The 25,779-nt window shown below is 41.3% G+C and overlaps 1 protein-coding gene across 13 annotated transcripts in view; it reads right to left on the bottom strand.

Moving 5' to 3' along the window:
* Positions 1–25,779, bottom strand: part of dmd (dystrophin) — a 1,961,093-nt gene that overhangs the window by 205,973 nt on the left and 1,729,341 nt on the right. For all 13 annotated transcript variants that reach the window (XM_072260552.1, XM_072260560.1, XM_072260554.1 and 10 more), the window contains 3 exons: positions 21,214–21,370; positions 16,665–16,785; positions 10,996–11,264 (listed from right to left, as the gene is read on the bottom strand). In XM_072260552.1, the coding sequence (XP_072116653.1) occupies positions 10,996–11,264; positions 16,665–16,785; positions 21,214–21,370 (547 nt within the window). The remainder of the gene's footprint in view (positions 1–10,995; positions 11,265–16,664; positions 16,786–21,213; positions 21,371–25,779) is intronic.

Below are 25,779 nucleotides of genomic sequence, written 5' to 3' on the forward strand. Positions count from 1 at the left end.
CATTCTCTGTTGGCTGTGTAAGGTTTCCCACCTCTATTACACAGGTAGGAAGTCATGTTATGATGAGGTGAATATGAACAGATAGATATATAGATACCATATTGATCCCAAAGGAAATGACAGTGTCACACTAGCATGACAAGTACACAGATTTATAAATATTAGAAGAGAAGTAGAAAGATAAAAAATGTTAACTCAAACAGTCTAACAGGAGGGGGTCGTCACCCCCCCCCCTCCCCCCCGCCCCGGCGATAAGTTGACTCATTATAGAGCCGATAGGTGGAGGGTAAGAATGACCTCATATAGCGCTCTTTGGAGCAGGACACTATTACTATAAGTGCTCCTCTGTTTAGCCAAGGTGTCATGCAGAGGATGAGAAACATTGTCCAGAATTGCCAGGATCTTCTGTGGAGCTTACATCGCTGGCGATCAGCTAGAGCTCAAGAAAAGCAGCTATGACCTGCGCAAGCTATCAAGGCTGAGAATCAACAATATAGGGACAAGATTGAGTCAAGATTCACAACGAATAGCACACGTGACTTGTGGCTAAGGCTGTATACCATCGCAGACTTCAAAGCCAAATGTTGTGGTGCTGCCAATATCGCAACCTCTCTCTCAGATGAGCTCAATTGCTGTTACGCTCGGTTCGATGTCACTCACTCTGAGCCTCCGAGGAAAGTCACCGCTACAACCTGCAGCCTGGTCATCTCTGAGGCTGAGATACGCAGATATTTCCAACAGGTGGACAGTCACAAGGCTGCGGGACCAGATGACATCCCAGGGCAAGTACTCAGGATGTGTGCAGCACAACTGGTGGGTGTGTTTACTAATATTTTTAAATCTCTCCCTCTCCCAGTGTAGAGTGTCCTCCTGCTTCAAGTTATCCACCATTGTCCCTGTACCAAAAAAGACCAAGGTAACACACCTGAATGACTGGTGTCCTGTCACACTCACCTCAATATAAGCAAATGCTTTGAGAGGCTGGTCAAGGATTACATCTGCAGCTTGCTACCACCCAGACTGGACCCCCTACAATTGCCTAGCGACACAACCGATCGACAGGTGACACAATAGCCACTGTTCTACCCTATCCTTACTCATCTGCAGAAGAAGGATGCTTATGTGAGAATGCTTTTCTTGTATTACAGTTCAGCATTCAACACCATAATTCCATCCAGGCTTGACAAGAAGCTCAGAGACCTCAGCCTTGACCCTGCCTTATGGAGCCGGATCCTGGACTTCCTGTCAAATCACCAGTAGGTTGTAAGAGTGGGCTCCCTCACCTCCAACCCTCTGACTCTCAATACAGGAGCCCCTCAGGGCTGCGTACTGAGTCCCCTCATTTACTCCCTGTACACTCATTACTGTATCACCACCCACAGCTCCAATCTGCTAATTACATTTGCTGATGACACTACATTGATTGGCCTAATCTCAAACAATAACGAGGTAGCCGACAGGGAATAAGTCATCTCTCTGACACAGTGGTGTCAAGAAAACAACCTCTCCCTCAATGTCACAAAAACAAAGGAGCTGGTTGTGGACTACAGGAGAAATGGAGACGGGCTAACCCCTATTGACATCGATGGATCTGGGGTTGAGAGGGTAAACAGCTTTAAGTTCCTTGGCATCCACATCACTGAGGACCTCACGTGGTCTGTACACACCAGCTGTGTGGTGAAAAAGGCACAACAGCGCCTCTATCACCTCAGACGGTTGAGGAAGTTTGGTATGGGCCCCCAGATCCTAAAAACTTTCTTCAGGGGCACAATTGAGAGCATCCTGACTGGCTGCATCAGTGCCTGGTATGGGAACTGTACCTCCCTTAATCGCAGGACTCTGCAGAGAGTGGTGCAGACTACCAAACGCATCTGTAGTTGTGAACTTCCCATGATTCAGGACATTTACAAGGACAGGTGTGTAAAAAGGGCCCGTAGGATCACTAGGCACCCAAGTCACCCCAACCACAATCTATTCCAGCTGCTACCATCCCGGAAGCGATAATGCAGCATAAAAGCCAGGACCAACAGGCTCCAGGACAGCTTCTTCCACCAGGCCATCAGACTGATGAACTCACACTGATTTGAGTGTACTCTATATTTACATTGACTGTTCTATTTCTTATAATTATAAATTACTATGACTGCACATTTAGATGGAGACGCAATGTAAACATTTTTAATCCTCCTGTATGTGAAGGATGTAAAAAATAACGTCCATTCGAGTCAGTCCTAAGGAATTTCATGAGGCAAATCTGTGGAATGAGAGGAATAGTCTGTCATGAACAACATATGAAATTAGATCTGTATTGTTTAGAATAATGAGGAGTGATCTTATTTCAACTTTCTGAGGAGGCTTGACAGGACAGATGTTGAGGTATTTCCCCTTGTCTCAAACAAGGGGTCATCATTACAAGATTAGGTGATGAGGGCCATTTAAAATTGAGATGCAGGGGAATGTCTTCTTGTATAAAGTCGTGAACTTCTGGAATTTTCTACCCCAGAGTGTTGTGGAGCCTAAATCATTGCTGTACTTAGGAAAAACAAAGATACAGTTTTGAAAGATCAAGGAATTGAGCATCATGGGGAACAGGCACAGAAAAGAACAGCATACCTGCGGTCCTGTTGAAAGGTTGGCGTGCTTGACATTCCAAGGGACCTGCTCCTGTCCTATGTCCTTATGACGCAAATATTTTATTTAGGTTCAGAATCAGAATCAGGTTTAATACCACTGGCATATGTTGAAAAATTTGTTGCCTTGCAGCAGCAGTATATTGTAATATATAATAGTTTTAAAACTATAAAATCAGCAAGTATACGTACAGGTTGAGGACCCCTTATCCAAAATTTTTGGGACCAGAAGTGTTTCAGATTTCAGATTTTGGAATATATAATAAGATAGCTTGGGATCACCATCATTTCCGTCTTTGAATTTGCGTGCTACCAGTAAGCTGTCTTTGTCTTACACTTGTTCATCACACGCATGTACTTAGCAGTAAAAATTATTACGTACCATTAATATAATGAAAATATAATGTGTGCAGGGAAACAAAAGCAGCACAGTAGCATCGGGAGAATACCTGAATCAGCTCTTGAACAACAACAAACAATGGCAGGATTTCAGTCTCCACCTACAATGTTCTGTTTTGATTACAAGGTTACAATACACTGTTTTGGCATTTTACTTTTTTTAGGCTTTATGCAAGGCATAAAAACCATCAGCATTGTAGACTTGCTCTGGTGTTAGATTTTCATCAGCGACAATCTCGGCAAACTCATCAATGACCAGCAGATGCTTTATCTTCAAAATTTTAAAAATCTTTAAAGAGTTAATGCCATGCCTTTGCATAAATTTCTGCAACCAGCCTGCTGAATATTCACAAATACCTTCAATTTTCAGTTTATCATGATAGATCTTTGCTTATTTCATGACTGGCATACCATTAAGCGGCAAATGTTCACTCCAATGCTGACAACTACATTCTTTCAATACACGATCAGTTTTTGCTTTATGCAGTGTTTTTCTATTTTTCATTAACTTCTCTCCATTACATATATAAGGTCACTCTCACCACTGTCTGTGAAGCACAATGACTGAGAACCTTTCCAGCCTCCTGTGGAATTCTCCATTTGAGACGTCATGCCAGCACTCAAAAAAAATGGATTTCGGAGGTTTTCGGATTTTGGAATTTCAGATAAGCGGTAATTGACCTGTATTAAAAAAATAATTTAAATAAGTGGTGCAAGAAGAGAGAGGAAAAATACTGAGGAAGTGTTCATGGGTTTACTGTCCATTCAAAAAAATCTGATGATGGAGGGGAAGAAGCTGTTTCTGAAACATTGAGTGTGCGTCTTCATGCTCCTGTTCCTCCTCCTTGATGTAAGCAATGAGAAGAGGGCATGTCCTGGGTTACGGGCATCCTTAATGATGGCTGGAGGTGTATTGCTTTTTGAAGGTGTCCTGAATGCTGGAAAGGCCAATGCCTATGATGGAGCTGGCTGATTTTACAACTTTCTGCAGCATTTTCCTATTCTGTGCAGTAGCCTCTCCATACCAGACCATGATGCAACCAGTTAGAATGCTCTACACAGTATATCTGTAAAAATTTGAGAGTGTCTTTCATGACATGCCAATTCTCCTCAAATTCCTCATGAAATATCGCCACTGTTGTGCCTTCTTTGTAATTGCATCAATATGTTGGACTCGGGACAGATCTTCAGAGATGTTGACACCCAGGAACTTGAAACTGCTCACCCTTTCCACTTCTGATCCCTCAATGAGGACTGGAGTGTGTTCCCTCGATGTCCCCTTCCTGAAGTCCACAATCAATTCCTTGGTCTTATCGATGTTGTGTGCAAGGTTGTTGCATCTGATTTATCTCGCTTGTGTATGCCTCCTCATCACTATCTGAAATTCTGACAATAGTTGTGTCATCGGCAAATTTATAGATGGTGTTTGAGTTGTGCCTGGCCACAAAGTCATGGGTGTAGAGAGAGTAGAGCAATGGGCTAAGCACACATCCTTGAGGTGTGCCAGTGAGAAGGAGAAATTATTTCCGATTCTTACAAACTGTGCTCTTCCAGTGTGGATGTCAAGGATCCACTTGCAGAGGGAGGTGCAAAGACCAAGGTTTTGGAACTTGTTGATTAAAACTGAGAGTATGATTGTGTTGAACACTGAGTTGTAAACAATAAACAGCAGCCTTACGTAGGTGTTACTGTTGTCCGGGTGATCCAATGCTGAGTGGAGAGCCAGTGAGACTACATCCACTGTAGACTCATTGTGGCGATAGGCAAATTGCCATGGGTCCAGGTCCTTGCTTAGGCAGGAGTTGATTCTAGCCATGACCAACCTTTCAAAGCACTTCATCGCACCAGATGTGAGTGCCACTGGGGAATGGTCCTTGAGACAGCTCACCTTGCACTTTTTGGGCACTGATATCATGGTTGCCCTTTTGGAGCAGGTGGGAACCTCTGGCTACAGCAGTGAGAGATTGAAGATGTCCTTGAACACTCCCAACAGTTGGTTGGCACAGGTTTTCAGAGTCCTGCTCGGTACACTATCAGGCCCTGATACCTTGCAAGGGTTCACCCTCTTGGAAAATGTTCTGACATCAGCTTCCAAGACAGAGATCACAGAGGCACCAGATGCTGCAAGGATATGCACAGGTGTAGTTTTCAAAGCATGCATAAAAGGCATTGAGCTCATCTGGGAGTAAAGCATTAATGACGTTGGGTTTCATTTTGTAGGAAGTAATGGCCTGCAAACCTTGCCAGAACTGATGTGCATCCAATTCTGTCTCTCACCTCAATTGGAATTGGTTTTTTTTGTCCTTGAAATAGCCTTCCGTAGGTCATACTTGTACTTCCGGTATATTTCTGTATCATCAGTTTTAAAGCCACAGATTTAGCCCTCAGTAGACTACGAATCTGATGGATCATCAATGGTTTTAGGTTTGGGTATGTCCAGTATGTTCTCAAAGGCTCACACTAATCCACACAGGTCTTGAAGAAGTTGGTGACAACTGTGGTGCATTTGTTCGGATTCAAAGATGAATCCCTGAATATTGTGCCGTTCATTGACTCAAAGCAGTCTTGTAGGTGCTCCTCCACCTCCTATGACCATACCTTCTTAATCCTCACCACTGTTGCTGCAGTCTTTAGTCTCTACCTATACACCAGAAGTACAGCCAGGTGATCAGACTTTCCGAAGTGTGGGAGCAGGATGGCACGGTATACATTCTTGATAATGGTATAACAGTGGTTGAGTGTGTTGGCTCCTCTGGTTCCACAGGTGAAATATTGGTGGTAGTTGTTCAGAGGCATCTTCAAGCTGGCCTGGTTGAAATCTCCCAAAGTGATAAGGGAATGTATCAGTGTGCACTGTTCTGTGCCTGCTGATAAAAGAGCTTATTACCTCCAGTGCCTGCCTGACATTGGCCTGAGGTGGAATGTACACTGCTACCATGTTCCCAAGGAATATCGGCGCTGCTGGGTTGCAATGCTTGGGCCTCACAGAACACATCACAACTATGTTGTTCAGATGTTGCATATATCAATATAATTCACCAAGGAGGTTGAAACAAAACTGACTTGAAGAGATTTGACAAACAGACAATAAGGTGAAAATGGACTATAATTTAGGGCAAAAAGATGATGAGAAGCATTGATTGTGTGGATAGGCAGAGGCTGTTTCCCAGGGCTGAAATGGCTAACACAAGAGAGCACAATTTTAAGGTGCTTGCAAGTAGGTACAGAGAAGATGTCAGGGTTAAGTTTCTTTTACACAGAGAATGGTGAGTGTGTGGAATGGGCTGCTGGTGGTGGTGGTGGAGGAGGAGATGATAGGGTCTTTTAAGAGACTCCTAGATAGGTATATGGAGCTTAGAAAAATGGAGGGCTATAGGTAAGCCTAGGTAGTTCTAAGGTAAGGACATGTTCGGTTCAAGGGGCCGAAGGGCCTGTATTGTACTGTAGGCTTTCTATGTTTCTATATTTCCAATAAATTTGGCTATTTACTTGGTAATCCAGAGCAAATAAGTTGTGTTTGTGCAAAAAGTAAATATTGATAAACAGAAAGATTTTGGTGAGTTGGTACACAGAACAAAGGACAACAATACACCATCACAGACAGTCAGCAGGTTACCACAGGATTCTGTTCCTGAGAGCTATTCACAATCTGATCTGTTCCTACTTTGAAACAGTGTGGGGAAGAGGATCACAGAAACGATCGCGATAGGAAAGTGAGGAGGCACAGGAAGAATGACTTCTAGATGGCCTTACTGACTCTCTGAGTGACTGGGTCTACTCAGCACTCTGAGCTCTGCTTGGCTTGATTGAACTCCTAATTGTGACTGACAGAGAAGGCACACAGAAATGCTATGTTCCTATCCGTATGTGCATGCCCAAAACAGCTGGTAAGTACAGCCCCATTCATCCCCACTAGTCTTGTAAATGTTGGCCCTTGTTTACGGGATATTGATAAGTTGGACTTCTGTGAACTGGGGAGGACTTGTACTTCATTTTGCACTCAATGTTTTCTCAGGAACAAGAGCACGAGCAGAATCAGTTTCTTGTGGACATCTGCTTCTTGAACCTGCTTCCATTCAAACCTGAACACCTCAGTGCAGGGTAGTTCAAAAGAAACAAGGAGAAAATCTGAATGTGAAATTAATTTTTGGCAGGATATCAGGCAAATTCTATGTTCTTTGTAGTGAAATACTGATTTTACCTTCAGCTCAAGAAGTAGACAGACTAAGCTTCAATTTGATACCTGACTGGAAAATGTGAGGTTCAAATAATCTATTGTTTGGTCAATACTCCAGTCAAGCACCAGTGTAGATGACATTTAAGTGCAAGCTTTGGGATTGACACCATCATTTCTTGAATACACTCAGAAATACTCAGCTAATTTTGGGTCCTTTAAGTAACCCCAAATTGGAAAATTCCAAAGAAAAAATACTGGCAATTTTTTTTTAGGTTCCTTAACAGAAATTTTCTGCATTTTAAGACATTGGTACTGATTACAAAATCAGAGACCACCTGAAATTAAGTTGTTCGATGAGATTTCTGCAATGGTACCTTCAATGGGTGCTTGAACTATGACCCTAAGCAAGGGTGCCCTTGTCTCTTGCTTTAAATCAGGAAAAGTCACATTGTAATATAGCAATTTCACAAACTTCACTTTACTGCAAAGATTTTGACTTAAGGTAAACGGAATACCATTAAGATGGCTAATTAAGAAAACACCATGCCTCACAAGAAAGAGTTTTTCAATCTTAGTTTTAAATGAATTGCGCATGATTTTGGAAACAAAATCTATTTGCTTACATACCTACTTACCATCAGTCATTGTTAAATCAGTTTTCAAAATATTGAGTCAAATTACTCATTTTATCATTTGAGGTTGTGTTCAAAGTCAAACAACAATCTATCTAACGAGACAATCTCATTTCCATTCTGTGAGACTCTCTCTACATCCCTGACTAATTACAACGTGCCTTCTCACGAACTTGATAAATTGATTCTATTTCATTCATTGACTCACTTATACTCCATTAAAATTGCTATTATGGTACCTGAATATCTGATGGCAACATTGCCTAAATGAGTCTTCTGAAATCTTATTAACGACAAACAGCTCAATGGCTTGATTTGGTAAAACAGTGCAAGCAGCATTACAAGTGCCAGTTTTACATTGTTCTTAAAGAAGTTCAATCCAGTCGCTGATGATAATGGTCCTGCTGCTAATGTCATTTGTCTCACAGACTATCATCTACTCACTAAATGTAATATGTTTACATCAAACAACCTAAAAATCTTGAAAAAATCTTTCAAGTTACTGTCACAAGATACATTAAATGAAATAATATTTTGGAAGGTAATGAGCCCAAAAAAGAAATCTTGAGTAATGGTTCATTTTATGCTTGAATAATGATACATTCTAGTGGACTATTAATAATAGATTATAGAGGAAGAAGCAGTGGTTATTTTTCAGTGGTCACTCTTGTAATTGGACAGCAGTGATTAGTGTAACCCCTTTCCTCTTCCGTGCCATAACCACCCAAACCCAGCTATTTATGGATTTATAGGTTACCTCAGAAAAAACACTATACAAATGGAGGTCCCAGGATCTGGATAATTAGCTGTTGGGAAGGGAGCATCTTCTGAGAGAAGGGCTATCATTCAAAGTGTATGCTGACACTTCAAATAATTAATTCATCACTCACACGGATCAAAGATATTGCAGAACATTGAAGGAAGCAATTCAACACTTTGCACTTCTGCTACAACTTGGAAAGACCCCTGCCATATGCCCTGCTCTCTCCCTATGCTCTTCAGATTTCTTCTTTTCAAGTGCATTAACCCAATTCCCTTTCCTTGTGCTGCATATGACTGTTGGTTCTGTGATTTGCACCTTGGCCCCGGATTAATGCTGCTTAGTTTGGCTGTATTCATGGGTATTGTATGGTTGAATGACAATTAAACTTGAGCTTCTACACTTCCCAATGAATCTACTAATTCCAAATTATAACATCTGGCATTAAAAACTGAGTTGGACCTGGGTCTGACCCATCACCTTTGCTACATTAACTGATGCAAAGCTTGAGAGTGGTTTTGGGACTACATATGACTTCAGAATCCCAAGAAAAAAAAAATCCAAGATTTTTTCTTGCTTAATTGCCGACCAATGTCTCAGTTCAAAGCATGACCGGAAATGCACAGTTTGACAACTCCCTTCCCCTGCACAGTTGAAGGACATGTACTACACTATTTTCAACAGGATCAGTCCTCACAGGATGAGGTATTAAATAGTAGCAGTGTAGAGCAGCAACAGACAATAGCTTCAGCTGAAGGAAAGGGAACAATGGAAGGAATTTGATAAAAGTTACATGCAGGACTAACAAAACAGTCTGTAATGTCAGATTCTGTCTAAAGCTACTAATTTTGCTGCTATGCTAAAAATTTTGTATCTTTGCTTTGTGATGTTTCCTGTTTTAGAACAACATATAAAAATACTGGCATAATGTATAATGTACGTTAGTGATATCTCCAGTAGAAAAAAAAGAGGAGAATACAGGAAAGACAAAGAAATAATCCCTTTCTTTGATAACAACATCTCCTTCCGCATCCAGAAAAAAAGCTTAGAAGAGAACAGTTCTACCACATCCACGCATAATTTTAAATGGCCACAACTGATTTTTGTCCAATGTTTAGTAACTTTCTTCTGCTGGTAGGGTCCTCACAATTTGGTCCTAGACTGGTTTTTTGGGGAGGCAGTATGTGAGGACTGGGGAGAAGGAGGAAACCTAGATAAAATCCAACAAATTTAACAACAGGACTTCAGCCATGCTTTCATTTCATGTTAAGTCTGTCAGCTTTATGGAATGTATTCCAGCCAGCCATGAATGATGATGGTCATGAGTAATTTGTAAAGAACTCAGAGAAACCTGGGGCTCAGAGGGCTGTGAGTTGGTGTGGGAACAACAGGACAATGGACCAGCATGCAGGTAGAAGAGAGAAATCACTCATTAGACAGCTTGAAGCATAGTTTTGTGGAGTGGGGACAGTGGGGGACCTACTGATTATGGCAGGCTTGTTTAAGGGATATGCCAGGTGAATGCCAGGACTATAAAAAGCAACAAATCTGCCTGATCTGGCTCTTTTCTTCTGCATTTAGTTGCTGGAATTCTGGAGTCCTGGGAAACCTGACTTCCAGTGTCAAATTTAAATAAGACTCCCAGGTGTATGGTGCAAGTCTTAAGTCAAGTGTCCCCACGGTGCAGGAGTGGAATACAGATACAAATAAATATTGTGCGCAACCCACTGTTGGTAAAATAGGCAGCAGGGCCATTACAAAGCAGTTACCTGTTACGTTGAATCATGAATTTTTTTAACCTTGTGCTGTTTATCTGCTGTTCCTCATGCACAAGTTAAACTGCACTCCGTCCTCATATACCTGTATCAGTTTTGAAGGACAATTTTGCAAAGTTTGACAGTTATTTTCACAATTGTGAGCCCACAATTTCCTGTTTAGTATCTCAGTGGGCAAGGATCACTGCCTTTGATGTCAGATCTCTGAGATGAAAGAATTTGTACCATGATAGCTAATCCCTCACTTCCAGTCATCTCAGGATAACCTGCTCTTGCATTAACCAAGAATATTTAATTGTGCTATGAAGAGGGCAAAATAATTGCTCCTTTCTCATTATTCATCATAACAAACACATTTCTCTCCAGTTGCTATATAACAAATGTTCAATAACAAGAATGAAAATGATTGTTTTGGAAACTAAACTTGGACGGCATCTGAGAAATGGTAAAATTAACTGGGACAGCTCTTTCATCTGACCATTGCATGGCCCATGATTGGTTTAAAATGGATCCAGTCAAATTGGTTATGAGAGCTGTATGAGATTCAAAGACAAAGGAGTAATAAATTCAGAATTTTTTTTCAACCATCATTTACATAGTATGTTGTTATATTGCTGCTTACCTTGATTTTTTCAATATGATCCTGCAATGAGTCAATTAGCAGATCCCCTACAGGTTGCCAAGTATCTTTGATAGCTTCAGCCTGTCTCAATTTGAGGTTCAATTCATCCATTGAATTTTGCAATTCCAGTAGTCTCTTCAAGGCGTCATCTATACGCTTCTGCCAGTCAACAGAGTGAGTGCTCAGCTTGTCCCATTCCACTTTCACATCTTCGGCATACTTCCGAATGACTCTAGCAACATTTTGGACATTCTCTTCAGGTGTTTTTTCTGCATTAAGAAACAGGAGAGCTATGTTAAGAAACTTAGTTCCTGAAAGGAATAAGATTTAACACCTTTGAATGGAATACCATCCAGTCTCCACTTCTCTCCACTCTTTAACACTTACCTGTCTGTCCAGGTTCTGGTTATTCACTTTGTGATACACTTCTTTGGTTTGGCCACATGACCACAGGTGGGCACTTATGGCACTTAACCACACATTGCTCTAGTGTCTGTGCGAGGAGTGGCACTTCCAATCTGTGCCTTGTAAGGCATGGAAATGCCCAACGCAGGACTCTCATGGTCTGAGTCGACGTTCCCCCCCTCTTTGGTTTGATGTTAATGCTTAGATTGCATTTATGAAAATATTTCTTTTCGAAACAATTCATCTGAAAAGAACCTATTTCGGTCTGGCTTCACTATGCATTCAAGAAAGATCATGGCATTATTAGAGTATACAACGTGCAATGTAATCTTTTTTCTGTTAAATTGGGATATTATGTGATACTTCATAGCATGTAATGTTTTAGAGTTCATATCTCATGACATATTTAGTTTAGCACTCAGGATACAAGCATGAATGCCTTTCCATTACAGTGAACAGAACATCAATCAGAACTTTCTATGCATCTTTCTGTCCAAGAGAACCCCGTGAGGAGAGACTAACTTGTGAAATCTATCCTAGCAGGTGAGCATGAAATTGCTGTTATGTTTTCACTCAGACCATACGATGTAGCACAAGTTTTGATCATTATGTGTAAGAACAGCGGTTCCTTAAGGTTGTTATAGCCGGGGGCTGGTAATGGGGACAAGCCCCCACTACCTATTAAATACTCCCAATGCTGTACCCCTCAAATAGCCCCTGACAACCAACTCCAGCCCCTGGCCTTCACATGTAGCTCAGCTACTAAGCCCAGTGGAACTGTTTCCACTGACAGAAGGGACAAAGGTGGGTTATTGGCACCTTGAAACCAGTCGCTTAAGGGAGATGAGGCTCTTTAGCCGTGGTTGGCAGCTCATCTGGGAGAAGGAAAACTCTGATCTCAAATCTCCACTGCCTTGTGACTATACCCACTCATGCAAAAGGCTTTGGGAGAAAACCCCAAAGGAAAAATCCAGAGCTGGAGTCCCTAAAGCAGTCCTACATTGAGTTCAATGTTGACTGGCAACTCCTGTGACGTTGCTGGTACCAAACTGTATCGGTCTCTACATTCCTTTGTGTTCATCAGATGCGTGGAGAGGAGGAGCTTGCTACGTGGGCAACAGCTTGCTCTCCATATCGTACTGCCTAGGCTTGAGTACCTAGACAGCCAGGATGCAATATGCACAGTCAACTCTTGACCGACGGAGGCCCTTCTAAGAACAGCACTTGACTTTGTTGCTAAATTGTTTCACTGAGTGCTTGCCAGTCCAATTGGATTTTGACAAAAAAAAGCAAAGGGGTATAAGCTTGTACTTAATAATGAGTAAGCTACATGTGATTGTATTAAAAATAATACAATGCCATAGGATATTTCCCTTTAGTTTTATTTTTTGAAGAGCAAAATCCTGAATTCAAAAGATTACTGGCTGGGTTAGAGTTGTCGATGTTTGTACATCATTGGCCTGGGAAGGAAAGTGGAAATATGAATCACGAGCCTCACCCTTGAACACTGTCCCAGTAACTGGAATGATCCCAGCAGAGATTTGGATGAGGGAAGCAGAATTAACTGTGATGTCAAGTATGGGTGAAAACAATTAACTGTCATTGTCTGCATTTGTAGCTGCGAAAAAGAACTCTTGGGTAAGGTACCAGGCTGTGGACAAGCAGGTGACATGAGACTACACCGTCGAACAAAACAGATAGAAAAACAGAAACCAACACATTTTTTTGCTTATGCTCACAAAATACAAATCTCAGTATATCTTCAGAGCAACTGCTGAAGCCCAGTTTATCCAATACGGTCAAGCAGCACAACTCTGGAGCAGCTCCTTTGTTTGCTGTTCTGGGAACTAACCCAGCCAAAGCTTTCCTTACTGTGGAAATATAATGAAATCCTTAACAGTGACGATATTATCAGAGAAACTATTGCAAATAAATTACTGAGCCTGACATTGTGACGGAGTTTAAGAAATGCATCAACCAGGGGTTGCACTAGCCAGATTGCAGAATTGGAAGATCACATTGGTTTTCTATATGCTCAGGACAGACCACACTTAAAGCACAACAGAGAGGTAGAGGCACGTGACTGTGAATTTATGGTGAGCAAAATAAAATAAGCACATACAACATACACAAAATGCTGGAGAAAATCATCTATGGAAAAGAGTAAACAGTCGACATTTCAGGCCAGGATTCTTCATCAGGACCCATAGATGCTGCCTGGCCTGCTGAGTTCCTCCAGTATTTTGTGGGTGTTGCTTGGATTTCCAGCTGTTGCAGATTTTCTCGATTTTAAGCACATATAATGCTTTTAAGTTCTTCCATCTACACCTACAACTATTTTGTTTAACTCCGCATCATGTACAAATATGCTGAGTTTTTCTGACTGATCTTTTCACAGATCTCGCCATCTCCAAAGTGTACCTTTATGTGTCCTTTCCTATCTGACGTAAGCATTGGAGTTACATACTCATAGTACTTAATGTCTATCGTTCAGGACATAACTAAAAAGCAGCTGCTGACTTTCTGTGAGAAAGAAAAACTCTGCTACCATTTAAGACTACATCAAAGGTAGTTTTATGCGATAGGCTTGCACTGCCAAAGAAATGCCAGTTGTTATTCAAATTCATTTTGGTTGAACAATAAAAAAATGTCACACAGGGGAGACTGCCCATCTAAGCTGTTCTTAAATTCACTTCCCAGAAGGCAAAGGGCGGCTTGATAATTTGCTGTGACACTATGTTCCTTTTGATCATTTTATCTTCTGTACTTAAGGTCTTTTTTTGCCAGGCAGGCAAGATAATAGGTTTTTAAGCATCTGCAATATTAATCTGTGAACATTGTTAATCTGTAATCTGTGAATCTAAGAAATGCACCAATTGATACACTTCAAGTGATGGTGCTACGGCTTCATTTATTGCTGTCCATTGATGCTTTTTCAAAAATCATGCTAACTGAGGACTTGGATGCACCAATCCAAATTCCACCACTGAGATTCTGCATGGGGCAAACTAACCAGGGCATGACCTAACTAACCTGAGTAGTTTACTTTTTGGAAACAACCCAAATAGTAGTTTATTACTATTAATCTTGAATCTAGAAGTAGGCCTTTAAAACACAATGTATAAGTGACTTCTTCAGAAATTCAACTAGCTTTGTTAGGCCTTTACAAATCATTGCTGGATGTTCAGATCAGCTGTTGGATTGCCCTTTCCTTGACCGTAATCTCCCAGTAACCAGTGTTACTAGTCTAACTAGTCTAAATGTCATTGATTTCTTTCCTTACTTTTCCTAAACCTTGCTAAAAATAAGGGATTCAAATCCATCACATATCTGAGTAAACACGAGGAAACCTACAGATGCTGGAACTTCAAGCAACACACATAAAAATTGCTGGTGAATGCAGCAGGCCAGGCAGCATCTATAGGAAGAGGCACAGTTGACGTTTTAGGCTGAGACCCTTCATCAGGACTAACTGAGATAGTAAGAGATTTGAAAGTGGGAGGAGGGGGGATCCGAAATGATAGGAGAAGACAGGAGGGGGAAAGGATGGAGCTAAGAGCTGGAAAGTTGATTAGCAAAAGGAATATGAGAGGATCATGGGACAGGAGGAATAGGGAGAAAGAAAGGGGGAGGGGGGAAGCCCAGAGGATGGGCAAGGGGTATAGTGAGAGGGGCAGAGGGAGAAAAAGGAGAGAGAAAAAATTAATAATAATAATAATAATAATAATAATAATAATACAAAATAATAAATAAATAATGGATGGGGTATGAAGGGGAGGTGGGGCATTAACAGAAGTTAGAGAAGTGAATGTTCATGCCATCAGCTTGGAGGCTACCCAGACGGAATATAAGGTGTTGTTCCTCCAACCTGAGTGTGGCTTCATCTTGACAGTAGAGGAGGCCGTGGATAGACATATCAAAATGGGAATGGGACGTGGAATTAAAATGTGTGGCCACTGGAAGATCCTGCTTTCTCTGGCGGACAGAGCGTAGGTGTTCAGCGAAACGATCTCCCAGTCTGCGTCGGGTCTCGCCAATATATAGAAGACCACATCGGGAGCACCGGACGCAGTATATCACCCCAGCCGACTTACAGGTGAATTGTCACCTCACCTGGAAGGACTGTCTGGGGCCCTGAATAGTAGTGAGGGAGGAAGTGTAAGGGCATGTGTAGCACTTGTTCCGCTTACAAGGATAAGTGCCGGGAGGGAGATCGATGGGAAGGGATGGGGGGGGGGGAATGAATGGACAAGGCAGTCGCGTAGGAAGCAATCCCTGTGGAAAGTAGGGGGAAGGGAGGGAAAGATGTGCTTAGTGGTGGGATCCCGTTGGAGGTGGCGGAAGTTATGGAGAATTATATGTTGGACCTAGAGGCTGGTGGGATGGTAGGTGAGGACAAGGGGAACCCTATTCCTAGTGGGGTGGCAGGAGGATGGGGTGAGAGCAGATATGCGTGGAATGGGGGAGATGCGTTTGAGAGCGAGATGACGGTGGAGGAAGGGAAGCCCCTTTCTTTAAAAAAGGAGAAAATCTCCTTCGTCCTGGAATGAAAAGCCTCATCCTGAGAGCAGATGCAGCAGAGACCAAGGAATTGTGAGAAGGGGTTGGCATCTTTGCAAGAGACAGGGTGAGAAGAGGAATAGTCCAGGTAGCTGTGAGAGTCTGTAGGCTTATAGTAGACATCAGTCGATAAATTGCCTCCAGAGATAGAGACAGAAAGATCAAGGAAGGGGAGGGAGCTGTCGGAAATGGACCAGGTAAACTTGAGGGCACGGTGAAAGTTGGAGGCAAAGTTAATGAAGTCAATGAGCTCAGCATGTGTGCAGGAAGCAGCGTCAATGCAGTCGTTGATGTAGCGAAGGAAAAGTGGGGGATGGATACCAGTATAGGTTTGGAACATAGATTGTTCCACAAAGCCAACAAAAAGGCAGGCATAGCTGGGACCCATACAGGTGCCCATGGCTACACCTTTAGTTTGGAGGATCTCCCTCTCCCCCTCCCACTTTCAAATCTCTTACTATCTCTTCTTTCAGTTAGTCCTGACGGAGGGTCTCGGCCCGAAACGTCGACTGTACCTCTTCCAATAGATGCTGCCTGGCCTGCTGCGTTCATCAGCAATTTTTACATATCTGAGTAATTTTAATGATTTAACATTAAAAAATACATCAAACTCGTCCCCAAATGAGTACCACCCATTGATTCTGCGTGATTACAGCACAGATTTCATTCCCATTAACCAAACACTACAGGAATTCTGAACTTACCTTTTGGTACAGATAATAGACTTTCAGGCCCTCTGATTGACTGATCAGCCAAGAACAAATTCACTGTGTCCAATGTGCTCATGATCACTGGCTCTTTTGCCTTCAGCTCCCGTTTGAAAGTCTAGGGGGAGAAAAGCACATTATATTTCTACTTCTACTTATTTTACAATCAGCAATGAAACTACAATATCAACTAAAACAATGGAAGAATGCTTCTCCGAACGTATACTTTCTGCAACTTGTGCCCTTATTGAGTTAATACTCTTGAAAAACCTCTGTCACAGAAGTTCAATCAGGCATTTCTTTGTGTCTACTTTTCCATGGTAAAGGCTGACTGAACACATGAATAAGATTGATTAAAGTCTCATTTTTGATTTTCAATCTTCTCTGTGCTGCGAAGAACACGATTGTTATTCTAATTCCAAAAAGCTTTAGTCTTCTTCCCCCCATTCCAGTGCCATATCCTACATCCAAAACTCCTTATGCCACTTTCTATTCTAGAGGAGAAAGAAGTCTCCTTGAGAACAGAGATGCTTTCTTTGATCCTTCATACTTTGTGGGTGCTGCAGGCATCAGGTGCCTGGTTCACTCCTCTCTTACATCTGGTTCAACTGAAATCAGTGGCAGGTGGGAGCTTATACTGCAGCATTTAATCAGTGCTCCTGACCAGAGACAAAATTTCAAACTTTTTGGTTTATTGCTTAAATTTACCACCTTATTATGTTGCTTGGGATGAGATCAAGCTCAGATTTCCAAGTCATCTGCAGTCAGAAGACCTGTTGACATTCACACTCTGTAGTTGTGTGTGAAGAATGGCTACTTGCATGAAGTACCGGAGGACAGGTGACTCCCTTGAATGATTCCCAAACAAGGAATTTCAATTCCATTTATTCCTAAAAAAAACATACAACCCTATGCTGACCATCCCAACGGGGATTCAGGACCAACCTTTTTGCAGATTTTATTTTGCAACACCAGACTTCAAGATAGAAACAAAACAAGGTTTAGTGCAGTATTATCAATCAGAAAAATGAGATTTTGCTCTCGTCTTCTTTCTTGATTCTTGACTCTGAAGCTACTCTTTTTTTTCCGTTCTAATGTTCAGCAAATATACTACATGCCCTCAGGGTACACTCAAGCTATCAAATTCATAAGCATAAGACAAAAAAGGTTCACAACAAATTGACTTTATAAAACTAAATGTAGTTTCAAAAAATACTTACTGAAAGGAAGCAACAAACAGTCTGCACGAGTAACTCATTAGGTAAAGCAGTATCTGAAGGGGAGAGGAACTGTTGATATTAGGGGTTAAAACCCTGGATCAGGACTTAACAAATGAAGTGATTCACTCTTGAACTATAGGTACTTTGCTGAGCAAGGATCCTGCTTTGTTTAAATAACTGGGTTTAAACTTTTTCCAGTACATTTATTGGCATTAATGTTTGAAAATTTTCAGGATTGGTCCCTTGTATTAAGTAATGCAAATCAATAACAAAACTCCAACTGTAATGACATGATGGTTGGTACAAGCTAATACTTCAATGTGAATCGAGTATAAAATATATTCAAATTTTTCAAAGTAGGATATAAGATTGTTCTTGCATTATCATTCCCTTGCACATGCTGGCTCATGTCTTCATGAAGATAGAAGAAAAAATTAGGAAGAAAGAAAATACGGTCCAAAAAACTGAAAACAAAACCATCACAAACCCACCATTTGACTTCCATGCAATTATCTTTTGTCCAAGTTCAAAAGATACTGGTTTACTTTCATATTGAAAGTGATTGCAAGTTGATATTACTGCCACCTGTCTCAGCCTTTTGCTCAGAATCAAAATTTGTGTTGCTATGAGGCTTGGCAATATATAGGATTGTTTATGATGTTCATTTTGACGGGATTAGTCTGAATTTAAATTGGATGTTACTCCCAAGCCAGCACTACAATGTGCATGAGGCAATCTCTTCCAGGGAAATTTATACTTTTATATCAGTATCAGGTCAAGCTTCCATTCTCTGGATTCAGGCTGCATTTGTGTTGGTGCACACCTATGTTCTGGATATAGCTACAGTGTGAATACATGTTTGGAGAGGTTTTAAAAATAGTTTTACCAGCAATGATCAATGAAGAACTCAGAGTTTCCATTAAATACTCAAAGAAACAGTTTCCTGTTAGAGATTTTTCAGCATCCCACTTCTAACACCACTCTTAAGTGACCAGAGAAATGGAATGAAAAAGAGAAAATATTCTGTTTGTATTATTGTAAGAAGATTCTGAAAATGAACTATACAGTATAACAAAACTGAAGATTTTTCATCTCATAAAATATAGAAACATAGAAAACCTACAGCACAATACAGGCCCTTCAGCCCACAATGCTGTGCTGAATATGTAGTTACTTTAGAAAGTACAAGGGTTACCCATAGCCCTATATTTTCCTAAGCTCCATGTACCTATCCAGGAGTCACTTAAAAGACCTTATCGTATCCACCTCTATCACCATCGCTGACAGCCCATTCCACGCACTCACCATTCTCTGCATAAAAAAATTAACCCCTGACATCTTCTCTGTAACTGCTTCCAAGCACCTTAAAGCCGTGCCCTCCTGTGTTAGCCATTTCAGCCCTGGGAAAAAGCCTCTAGAGTATCCACATGATCAATGCTTCTCATCATCTTATACACCTCTGTCAAGTCATTTCTCATCCTCCGCCGCTCCAAGGAGAAAAGGCCAAGATCACTCAACTTATTCTCATAAGGCATGCTCCCCAATCCAGGCAACATCCTTGTAAATCTCCTCTGCACCCTTTCCATGGTTTCCACATCATTCCTGTAGTGAGGTGACCAGAACTGAGCACAGCACTCCAAGTGGGGTCTGACCAGGGTCCTATTTAGCTGTAATATTACCTCTCGGCTCCTAAACTCAATCCCACGATTAATGAAGGCCAATGTACCATATGCTTCCTTAACCACACAGTCAACCTGCGCAGCAGCTTTGAGCGTCCTATGGACATGGACCCCAAGGTCCCACTGATCCTCCACACTGCCAAGAGTCTTACCATTAATACTATATTCTGCCATCATATTTAACCTGCCAAAATGAACCACCTCACACTTATCTTGGTTGAACTCCATCTGCCACTTCTCAGCCCAGTTCTGCATCCTATCAATGCCGTGTTGTAACCTCTGACAGCCCTTCACACTATCCACAACACCTCCAACCTTTGTGTTATCAGCAAATTTACTAATCCATCCCTCCACTTCCTCATCCAGATCATTTATAAAAATCACAAAGAGAAGAGGTCCCAAAACAGATCGCTGAGGCACACAACTGTTCACCGACCTCCATGCAGAATATGACCCATCCACAACCACTTTTTGCCTTCTGTGGGCAAGCCAATTCTAGATCCACGAAGCAATGTCCCCTTGGATCCCATGCCTCCTTACTTTCTCAATAAGCCTTGCATGGGGTACTTTATCAAATGCCTTGCTGAAATCCATATACTCTACATCTACTGCTCTACCTTCATCAATGTGTTTAGTCACATCCTCTAAAAATTCAATCAGGCTCGTAAGGCACAACCTGCCTTTGACAAAGCCATGCTGACTATTCCTAATCATATTATGCCTCTCCAAATGTTCATAACTCCTGCTTCTCAGGATCTTTTCCATCAACTTACCAACCACTGAAGTAACGCTCACTGGTCTATCTCTACTCCCTTTCTTGAATAAGGGAACAACATTTGCAACCCTCCAGTCCTCTGGAACCTCCCCCATCCCCATTGATGATGCAAAGATCATTGCCAGAGGCTCAACAATCTCCTCCCTCACCTCCCACAGTGGCCTGGGGTTCATCTCATCTGGTCCTGGAGGCTTATCCAACTTGATGCTTTCCAAAAGCTCCAGCACACCCTCTTTCTTGATGTCTATATGTTCAAGCTTTTCAATCCGTTCTAAGTCATCCCTACTATCGCCAAGATCCTTTTCTGTAGTGAATACTGAAGCAAAGTATTCATTCAGTACCTCTGCTATCTCCTCCAGTTCCATACACACTTTTCCACTGTCACAGTTGATTGGTCCTATTCTCTCACATTTTATCCTCTTGTTCTTTACATAATTGTAGAATGTTTTGGGGTTTTCTTTAATCCTGCTCCCCAAGGCCTTCTCATGGCTCCTTCTGGCTCTCCTAATTTTATTCTTAACCTCCTTCCTGTTAGCCTGTCAGAATGCAAGATTTTTGGCATGCCCTTCGTAGCTTATTTCAGATGAATTCTGAGTTAACTTTGCAATGTTTAAACAAAATACAAACATGCTTTTCACCAACTTGTGTAGCAGTGCTTGATATCACTATTTGTAAAACTGCAGTGATGAATTTTGCTTTTGTTTGGAAGTAATATTATTTGAGCAATAATCCAACTTAGGTTATCGACCGCTCAAAGAACTTAAGGAAGACAATTATTCATTGAAGCAAATCAGAATCTGCAGGCAGTCATAATATTTGAAATACACTTTCTGAGTTTAAATTTGAAAGATAAAAAATTGTATTTCTCTTACTCGGTGAACATCATTCTGCTGTTGCACTATGGGAACATCACCACCAATAGGCATTTGCCTCCTTAGTTCATCATTCTTCAAATTCATCCATGTAAGTAAGTCCTGGAGGGAGATCTTCAGCCGCTTCCACTGCTCAGCGTTTGTTTCCAGACAGGCTCTATAAGCAAAGAAAAAACCCACAGCATTCTTATTGCTCCAATTACAACAAAACAACCATGTTATCATAACATACGGCTGTACTTAAGAATTGAAACAATCTTCATAATAGCTCAAAAATATTTCTACAGTGCTTTAATATTATTCACTGAAACAAAAGAACACGATTGAATCTCATCCAGCATGCTATTCAAACAGCCACAGGATTTTGTGCAATCAACTGAAATTATCCCTTCAAAACTAGTGGCTGAATAGATGGTACAATTAGAGAGCACAACAATCCCTTGGTTATCATTTTTTTTTTACAAAAGAATATTCTATATCTGATTCATTTTATTTTTGGCATCTGCCAAACACTCTTTGATTGCTTGCTAATAAAACAGCACAAGTTAAAATTGGTGTTAAAGCAGCATCTACGACTGAGTGCGTGACTTGCATTATCTAATGGGCTGCTTTACCGCTAAAGCTATCATATCACTATTGGCAGGTGCGTGAAGACTGTGGATGACACAACATTAAACTATATGGATCTAATGAGTCCAAATGTTGATTCTCAGTAAGTTGAGATACAACTCTTGACTTTAATATCCTTTGGTTGCAGAAAGGAGAAACTTGTCAGCTTTGGTTTTCCCTCCTGATTATTTGCCAGTAATCTTGATGGGAAATGTGCATGTGAGAGCATTAGGAAAGGAACGTTTTTGACCATGGCTCTGATAACTCTCATACATAAGATAGAAAACCTTTGAAAATACTTGTTGGGTCAGACAGCATCTGTGTAGAACAAAGCAGTAGCAAAAAATCAATCTGAAAAGTTAACTCCATTTCGCTCTCCACATATTCTTCATGACCTAAGCAAGAATTTACAAAATTTCCTATTCTCATTTCAGCATTTCCTTCCTTTGCAGCATTCGGCTCTTGTGAAGATTTTCAGAGATGAGTATCCCTTAGAATAATAGCCAATATAGCTTCACAAATGAAGAGACAATGATAAACTAGTATCCAAATCAAAGTACAGCTCCAATGCCATGTTTAAGCTTGCTGATGACACAACTGTTGTTCGCTGATTGAAAGCTGGTGACAAATTGGCATGTGGGAGGGAGTCTGAAAATCTGGTTGAGTAATACCACAACAACAACTCTCACTCAACGTCAACAAAACCAAAGAGCTGATTATTGACCACAGGAGGAAGAAACCGAGGGTCCATGAGCCAGTACTCATTATGGGATCAAAGGTGGAGAGGGTCGGTAACATTAAATTCCTTGCTGTTAACATAACTGAGGATCTGTCCTCGGACAAGCACATAGGTACAATTACAAAGAATTCTTTCCTGCTTAGAAGTTTGAGCAGATTCAGCATGTCATCTAAAATTTTGTCAAACTTCTATAGATGCAGAGTGGAGTGTATCTTGACTGGTAGCATCATGGCCTGGTATGGAAACACTAATGCCCAAGAATGGAAAAAAAAGTGGTAGATACAGCCCAGCCCATTGCAGGAAAAGCCCTTTCCACCACTAAGCACACCTACAAGGAGTACTGCTCCAAGAAAGCAGCATCTTATCCATCATCAAGGACCCCCACCATCTCTACTCACTGCTGACATTCAGAAGGAGCCAAAGGAGTCTTAAGTCCCACACCACCAGGTTCAGGAATGGTTATTACCCTTCAACCATCAGGCTGCTGAACCAGCACGGATAACTTCACTCACCTCAAATCTGAACTGATTCTACAACCTATACACTCACTTTCAAGGACCCGACAACTCATGTTCTCTGAATAATTTATTTATTATCTATCAAGTTCAGGTTTATTGTCATCTGACTGTATATACAGTACATACAACCAACCAAAACAACATTCCTCCAGGTCACAGTACACCCATAATACATGTATCGCACACGACAATAAAATATTACCTCAGATAAATTAATAAAATATAATTCAAAATGCATGTAGTGCACAGCACAGGTAAACAGTAAGCAGCTTGCTATCCTAGTGATGAGACCTCGCTGGCGGTAAGGTTTTCACTAGTCTCAGAGCCTGGGAAAGAAGCTGTTATTCAGTCTGGCAATCCTAGCCCTGATGCTGCTGTACTTTCCTCCTGATGGTAGTGAGTCAAAGAGATTGTGGGATGGGTGGGAGGGATCTTCAACAGTGCTTCGGACCCTTTGTGTACAATGCTTCTGATAAATGTCACAAATAGAGGGGAGGAAGATCGCGGTAATCCTTTCAGTGGTTATTATTATCCTCTGTAGGGTCTTGCGGTCCGATGCCACTCAATGATGCAGCTGGATATAACATTCTCAATGCTACTCCTTTAGAAAGTTGTTAGAATGGGGACGGGGAGTCTTGCATGCCTCAATCTTCTCAGAAATTGTAGATGCTGCTTTGCTTTCTTGACTAATGAGGAGGTGTTGTGGGTGTAGGTTAGATCGTCTGTTATTTGCACACCAAGGAACTCTGTGCTCTTCACCCTCTCAACGGCAGAGCCATTGATGTGCAGTGAAGAGTGGGTGACTTGCACCTTTCAGAAGTCAACTATCATCTGTTTTGTTTTGGCCATGTTGAGTCTCAGGTTGTTGCTCTCACACCATTTGACAAATCTCTCTGTCTCCTCTCTGTATGCTGACTCAGTAGTTGCTGATGAGGCCAGCTACTGCTGTATCATCAGTGAACTTGATGATGCTGTCTTAGCTGGATCTGGCAGTGAGTCAGCAGTGTAAGTATCAGTGGCTGGGCACACAGCTGCCAACTCAGACTAGGATCTTTCCGTCAACAAGTCCAAGATCCAGTTACAGAATGGGGTGTTGAGTCCCAACGAGGACAGTTTACCCACCAGCCTCTGAGGGATTATTGTATTAAAGGCCGAGCTGAAGTCGATGAACAACATCCTGGAGTATGAGGCATCATTTTCTAGGTGGGACAGGATGGAGTGGAGGGGGCTGAGGCTATGGCATTATTATTATTTTTTTTTATTTGTACTGTTTGTCTTATTTTGCACATTTGGTTGCTTGTTAATCTTTGTGTGTAGATTCTATTAAATTTCTTTGTTCGATTGCGAATGCCTGCAAAAAATGAATCTCAGGGTGTGATCTTTGGTGGCATGTATGCATTTTGATAATAAATTTACTTTGAACTTTGAAATCAGTACCCAGTAACTTGACTGGAAAAGGAGAGAAAATGGGGGTGGGGGGGGGTGGGGAACTTCAAAAGAATGTAATGCAATGTATTCAACTCACTAGGCTATTAGTAATTCACAAAATAAATCTTGATGCAATATTTCAGTCCAGCCAACTTTTGGAGATAGAGAATATTCTGTTATTTAGCAATACAATGAACATTAATTTGAGGGGCCACTCTTCATGACAGCTACACAGGTACTGTTCACCAAACTTTCTGGACCAATGAAGCAGTAAATTGCCGCAGCCAGAATTCCAAGAGCTTCCAGCTGCCATTAATTATCTGAAAATAATTTGAAAATCATTCTGTGTAACAATAATTACATATCTAACTATGGACAAACTATATTTGATGAAGAAAAGATAACAAGCTTGGGAAATGACAGCAGCAGTTCAATCCATACTTTTTTTGAATCAGGTGGACATTGGAGTCAGTTTGAAGGACAGATTCTAGAGGATTTCTAATAGCTTAAGGAGGATAAAGATCTTGAGTGAGTTCTGCTAAACACTGTCTGTTGCTCTAGGTGTAAAAATCCTGCCAATACTGATCTATTTTCTCTGATTAAACTCAGGTCACATTGGAGAAAGATTTCAATATCATGACCTCAAAATCTTCCTAGATCCCTTTCTTACTTAACTGCTATCCACAACCTTATTGGCAATCACACTCATTTAAAGTGCAACTTTGAGTTGTTTGCCTACGAAGACACACAGGGAAGCAGAACACATAGAGCCACTGCCTCACATACCAGAGACCTGGGTACAAACTTGACCTCAGCTGCTACTTGTGTGGAATTTTCATGCTCTCCCTGTGACCATATGGGTTTCCTCCCATATCCCGACAATGTGCAGGTTTTGAAATGCCCCTAGTGCGTAGACTATTGAGGGGGAATTGATGAGAAGGTGGAATGATTAAAAAAAAATAGTTTTTTTATCGGATTAATGTCAATATGTGATTGATGGTCTGCACAAACCCAGTGGGAGGTGATACTTGACCCTTACACGTTTACTGCTCCTGATTGAATGATTCAATAAATCTCAATCATTTCCACAGATTCAGATTTACGTACATCAAAACATAGAGTGAAATATACTGTGTGTGTTAACAAGCAACACACCCAAGGATGTGCCGGGGACAACTTGCAAGGACACCACACATTCCGGCTGCAACACACATGCCTACAATGTTCAACATTACAATGATATAACACACACACAAACTCCATCCCCGGGAC

This window comes from Mobula birostris, chromosome 6 (genome assembly GCF_030028105.1).
Source record: "Mobula birostris isolate sMobBir1 chromosome 6, sMobBir1.hap1, whole genome shotgun sequence".
In the NCBI taxonomy this organism is placed as follows: Eukaryota; Metazoa; Chordata; class Chondrichthyes; order Myliobatiformes; family Myliobatidae; genus Mobula; species Mobula birostris.